At 37.9% G+C, this 6,757-nt stretch overlaps 1 protein-coding gene across 1 annotated transcript in view; it reads left to right on the forward strand.

The window, feature by feature from the left end:
- The window catches only part of SIM1 (SIM bHLH transcription factor 1), an 82,997-nt gene extending 79,729 nt beyond the window's left edge, over window positions 1-3,268 (forward strand). The window contains exon 12 of the mRNA XM_032650874.1: window positions 1,604-3,268. Within this exon, the coding sequence (XP_032506765.1) occupies window positions 1,604-2,334 (731 nt within the window). The 3' untranslated portion in view covers window positions 2,335-3,268. The remainder of the gene's footprint in view (window positions 1-1,603) is intronic.
- The last annotated feature ends 3,489 nt before the right edge of the window (window positions 3,269-6,757 follow it).

The following is a 6,757-nucleotide window of genomic DNA, read 5'->3' on the forward strand; positions in this document are numbered from 1 at the left end:
GTCACAGGTGTTTTAACCTCCCTGGTCCTCTGGGCATTGAATGCCAGTAACTGTCCCCTTCCCCCATCATATGGCAACCCACAGTATCCTCTGTGAGTTGAGGATGGAGTGAGGTGTGGGACCCATGGGGATTTTCACCTTGGGATTATTACACGGCTCTACAAACACACAGAAATGGGCGCCGCAGTTAAAGCCTTTAGTGTTATTAATGGTCTTCTTTGTCCATTTCAATGTAAACTGGTCAGGGGGAGCTCATTCTGTCCATTCCAAGCTTAGGTCCAGGCAGGTCTTGAAAACCCTTCCCATTTTCTTAAAAGTCAGTGCCACTAAGGTGGATCCAATGGCTGTGCTATTACTCTTCTTGCTGTGTCTCTAGGATAAGAAATGTGCTAGACACTATTGTTCTCACACATAGAAGTCTCCTGCACGTACCACCTAGGCACTTACTGTTTTCTGTGAATGGTTTTGCTTTGTTTCCATTTTTGCTTTCTACTTTTATTTTGAATTTCTCTAGTTTGGTAGCCTGGGAATGAAAACTCAGGGCAAAGGGCAATTGCTTACCCAAGAATGGAGTGAAGTGAAAATCCTGCCTTAACCCACATGGTCAGGAGGAAGATATTAGAAATAAAATGAGAAGAAAAGGGAAAAGGAAAGCAATGACTAGTGTGATCCCAGCCTTCTCTGTTGCATTAAGCAGTTTACAGCTTTCATATGTCCCTTTTTGTTTCTCTTCTCTCTTTTTATATTGACTTCAGACTGTTTTGAGAATAACGTAATTTATGGAATAATATTTTAGATGCACTTTTCCTCCAGATTAGATCTCTTTCCTTGGTTCAGAACAAGTTGTTATTAGCATTTAAAATATTTATTCTTATTTCAGAAGCAATATCAGGGTTACTGTATGATTATGTGTGAAACAGATTTTTTTTACCACTGGATTTGAGAAGACAATATTTATATTTTTAATTGGAACTATATATATATGTGTATATATCCATGAACACATACACACACACACATATATATGAATATGTATACATATTTTAAACCTTCAAATAGTTTAATTACTAATGTTAGATCTTTATTGTAACTCTACTTTAGAAACATGTAGCAATTTTAACATTTTAGGTGATTTAGTTGGAATTGAGAAACTAGTACAGCCTATATCATCATCTTCCTCAAACCCAATGGAAAGCATTATCTAAGCATCACTTCAACATAACACTTCTCTAGACAATAACAGAAACCAAATCCTATGTATTTTTCTTTTATTATTTACAGTCAGACAGGTCCAGGGATGTGCATCCATGGACAAATATAAACATACTTTACTGTCTTGCTAATTGGCATTTACAACCCACTAACAAGGTTTACCTTCTAGAAAACTTGTTATAAACTTCATCTGCACTTAAAAGCCACTGAGAACTATGAATTCCAGGACAATATGTTGACACTGTCATGTGAGCCTGTGTCTGTTTCAAATATCGGTGCATATATTAAAATGGAAAAATATAAGGTTTCTTTTAATAGGAAAAAGAGATACACTTACAATACTGGGGGTGATTTTTGAGACCGCTTACTTTTTACTTTTTCTAATTTCTAGGGCGAGGTCATTGGGATGAAGATAGTGTGGTCAGTTCTCCAGACCCTGGGTCTGCCAGCGAATCAGGTGACCGATATCGCACTGAGCAGTATCAAAGTAGCCCACATGAACCTAGCAAAATCGAAACTCTGATCAGAGCCACCCAGCAAATGATTAAAGAAGAAGAGAACAGGTTGCAGCTGAGGAAAGCCCCCCCAGACCAACTGGCTTCCATTAATGGAGCTGGGAAAAAACACTCCTTCTGTTTTGCAAACTACCAGCAGCCCCCAACGACAGGCGAAGTCTGCCACAGCTCCGCTCTTGCCAACACTTCACCATGTGACCACATCCAGCAGAGAGAGGGAAAGATGCTGAGCCCCCGCGAAAATGACTACGACAACAGTCCCACAGCACTGTCGCGGATAAGTAGTCCCAATTCGGATCGCATTTCCAAATCCAGTTTGATCCTAGCTAAAGACTATCTACATTCGGATATGTCTCCTCATCAGACGGCAGGAGACCACCCTGCCGTCTCTCCAAACTGCTTTGGCTCTCACCGGCAGTATTTTGATAAGCATGCCTACACGTTAACTGGATACGCCCTGGAGCACTTATATGATAGCGAAACTATTAGAAACTATTCCTTGGGCTGTAATGGCTCACACTTTGATGTAACTTCCCATCTAAGGATGCAGCCGGATCCAGCACAAGGACACAAGGGAACATCTGTTATAATAACCAATGGAAGCTGATGTTTTTTCTAAAAGATTTTGTTCTTTAAGGATCTCTGAAACATATTTATCATTTAATGCCCCATTACCAGCATTTACAATGCCACAGATTGTTAGAGTGGATAATTTAGGTTACTGGGTATTTGACATGTGTTCTTGTGAAATCAAAGATAACAGCACTGGCGTTCAGGGTTATACACAGGTAATGGAGCTAAAGTGAATACACAAATTGCCCCTCTATTTATATGGGAACCAGGATAGATAAATTTTGAATTGAAAAATACTTGTGTAGATTAAGTGAGCATATATATCACATGAAAGGACCGATGGATGACAACAATCATTATGATGATCCAGTGAACTTCATACACACAGACCACTATCCACAAACTGCTATATATACTTTACATATGGAAATATAGACTATATACCATAAATATACCCCAAGTGGGTAAGTTTCCTTAACCCTAGCGCATTAAGCATCTTAAAGAAATTTCCATTCCCAAAATAACTGAGAAAGAGATATATCTTGTAAACTGGTTTCTTCTTTGTGGTTTCAAACATCCAGCTCATTTCGTTCAGGCATAAATTAGGGAAATGGTTCTGGATATGATACAAGAATGAGTTTTCACCTGGCATCCATTATAAGCAATCAGGAAGTGGTGATTTTTCACCTTACTTTTGAGTTAGACAAAGAACAGGATCACACTGACATAGCGGTAAGGGTTTTTCTAAGTAAAAACACTGAGATATTGGGACACACATCAAAAGCCTGGTGTGCCCAACTGGAAATAGATTAGTAGAGATGGAAAGGCCAGAGGCAGAGAAAAATGAAAAGATATCTCAAAACAAACAATTTCAGGGTCAGCATATGTAATCAACATATTTGGGGCTTGTAAAACTAACCAAATAAAAATTCAAACTAATTCACCAAGAAAAAAAGGCTGATAAGTGCAAAAAAAAAACCCCCCCCACACACACACAAAAAAACTAAGGGAAACCAGTGAATGCTACATGACAGCAGTGTGTTTGAACACATTTCAAAGCACAGATGTGCAAATGTGACATGTGGAAAGCCTCAGGAGAGAGTCTAAGATAAAAGCCTAGGCTGACAGACAAGTGGTTAGAAGGGTACAAGTAGTACTCTGACTGAAGGAACAGGCAAAGCGTTCATTATTCCATATTGTTTGTAAACAGCAAAAACAAACTTGGTCTTGAGTTCATGTGATACAGTAGAAAGACCAGCAGACTAGATGCCGAGATCTCCGAGTTCCAGTTTGACCCTGCCTGTAACTTATTTTGGGAGCACAGATGTATCACTGACCACACCTGGGCCCCAATTTCTTTATCTGTATGGCAGCTCTAAAGTTCCAAGGGTCTGTGGTTCGTTCTTGCAGCAGTACTGAACTTGTTAACCAGTTATCTCTCTGCTGTGAGTTGTCAAGGCTCATCATTCTGGCTTACCTGCACTCATACAGAGGTCTAGATGCTTTGAAACTTAAGCAGGTGCATGGACTCTTTTAGGCATATTATAGTTACAATCAACTTTCTAGTTCAGCCGAGATATAGATGGTAGAAACTGATGACGGAGAAGAAAAATAAGTAAGATTTATTTAATGCATCATTCTCTAGTGACATAAGTGATTAGAGAAATTTTATAGAAAATATTTCCTAGGAGTCCCATGCCTGAAACTCTTGCCATATGGAAGGGGGGAGGGAGGTATTAGAACTTACGTTCTGAAGACAGAACATGACATTGAACACTCAGGGATTGGTAGTATATTTTCAACATTTAACACAGTTATTTGGCAGTCCAGAGGCAGTTGACAATCTGAATGATGGTAATCTGAGAGATGAATATGGTTGTTTGTATGTGAGAAAGGAGGCTACATAAAATTAAATAAATAGCTCTTGGGTATGACAGCAACGTTTGTGCTGTAAATGAAAAAGGTGCACGTGAGTGAGAAAGTTAGTGGTTATCATATATACTTTCAAAAATGTTAAAAGAACAATAAAAACTAAAATTTGAACTATACAAGCAAAAGTATTTATGGAAAACCCTGGAACACTTAAAATGGATTTTTGATCAATTTGCAACATGAGGTAAGGTTTTCTGAATGCTAAAGTTTTTGCAGAATTCTGTAGATGGACAAATGGTTCAAAGGCACAGATATCTCAAGAATATGGAGCATTTTGGAAAGGAAATCTACACAGATGGGTTTTACTAATGGATACACATTCTACCAAAAATGTCAAGGACAGATGGTATAAAAGAAATGGAATCTTAAGAATCAAGAAAAATGAATTGATATGAAAGAAAACACTGTCATAGTAATTTCAGTGGGATTTTTCTATGGAAGATAGTTAACTGATGAAAGAAATAAATTATGAACTCTGCAATTAGGGGGTAGTCAGAAGGAATAATGCTCTTTAAAATGGTATGACCAATATTTTTAAGTGAAGACAGAATTAACTGAATTACATCTTGATTAAATTTTTGGTAGATTGATCCAGTTTCAAACACAACCTATTTATTTAATTTATGTCTCAATAATTTTATGGTAGCAGCTTTATTACATTACATATAATGCCTATATATGTATGTTCCCATTTAAAATTAAACTTAAATTGGCTTTAGTTTTAATACTTGATTTCCATAACTTTGCTAAATGCTGAGAATTGACTGAAATAGAGAAGTATGATTTTTATATCACTTTGGGGATTCATAAAAATGTGTTATAGCCAATTATTAGAACAATATGTAACTATTCATTAGATGATGCAAACCTCATGCTTTCTAGTAATAGTAGGAGTATCTTTGTTTCCCATTTTACCTGTCTGCCCTACCTAACTTAAAAATTTGGATGACCAAAGAAATAAATGAATATTTCCCCATCTTCCTTGGGAAAATTTAGTTAAAACTATTATTGAGAATATACAGATTTGGTGTATTATATTTGGATGCATAATATTAATGTCACAATCACTACAGGTCAGACATTTAGGTGTGTCACACAGGTTTTTTGACATACTGTGCTGAATATAATAGGCTAGCATTTTCCTAAACTGTGATTGCCTGATTTAGGATAATACAACACAGGACTGGTGTGACATTCAATATGAGACAGGATGCAATAAATGATTTGCCTTCAGTATTATACAGAAAACTCATTTATTCTTTTTTGATTCTATTTTATAGGACTAGGATATTTTCATGGGGTGCTATTCTTCATTCTTTCTTTCTTTTTTTTTTTTTTTTGCGGTACACGGGCCTCTCACTGTTGGCGGCCCCTCCCGCCGCAGAGCACAGGCTCCGGACGCGCAGGCTCAGCGGCCATGGCTCACGGGCCCAGCCGCTCCGCGGCATGTGGGATCTTCCCAGACCGGGGCACGAACCTGTGTCCCCTGCATCGGCAGGCGGACTCTCAACCACTGCGCCACCAGGGAAGCCCTCTTCATTCTTTCTATACCCTGCTGCCACATGCTGCTTCTGGGCAGAGAATCCCACTTAAACTAGGCTTTAATGGGCTCTTCTAGAAAAGGGCAATATGCTTCATTTTCTTGTCTTTTTAATGGAGGATGAGGATCAATTCAATAAAAGATCATTTGGAAAATATGCATAGACATTTTAAAATAAAACAAAGATTTTTTTCCCAAGACCTAGACCAAATAAGTTTGATAAAAGACACTACAGCTAAAGAGACCTTCTGAATACAGGTATAATATTTTATAGCTCTCTTGCTTTCTTTTAAGAGCTGGATGTTACTAAACTATTCAGTGCAATTCTATTAGTACTAGTAGTATTTGGAAATGACAGAGTCAATGCTGATGTTTGGAAAACTGAGGATTTGGCCATTTTGGGGTCACTTACCTTGCCCAGAAGAATAGCTTATGCTTCAATGTACTCCGATTTAAAAAGTTTGAGTGCCCAGATTTGGTACCTTCATTCACTCAAATTACAGGACCAAAAGACACATCTTGTTTTCTTAATGACTTAATAATGAATGTGAATCCTATGGTTCTCCAAATAAGTGATTCAACTTTCATGTCAGTGTCAGCTTTTGTGAATAGGAATTTGTCTATAAGACAGCAAAATCAATTGGTTAGTCCTTCCTGGAAAATGCATTGTGGATAAAACATTCATTTTCATTCTAAACCTCAAATGAATGACAGAACAGCTATGGACACATGCCTAGAAAATATTCTTGGGAGAAATTTCTGTGTGGGGCTCATTTCTTGTGCACAGGAGTTGTACGGGTAATTGTGAACTCAAAAAGTGAGATTGTGCTCATATCCAAATAGGGTTTGCTCAGAGTTCCTTTTCTAGGACAGTATGCAGAAAGGCTGTGTGTATGTATAGTACGCACACACACACACAACACACACACACACGCGCGCACACACAAGCAATTGTAAAACAAGTAACAAAGTTCTATTCTGCTGT

This window comes from Phocoena sinus, chromosome 12, assembly GCF_008692025.1.
Source record: "Phocoena sinus isolate mPhoSin1 chromosome 12, mPhoSin1.pri, whole genome shotgun sequence".
Lineage (NCBI taxonomy): Eukaryota > Metazoa > Chordata > Mammalia > Artiodactyla > Phocoenidae > Phocoena > Phocoena sinus.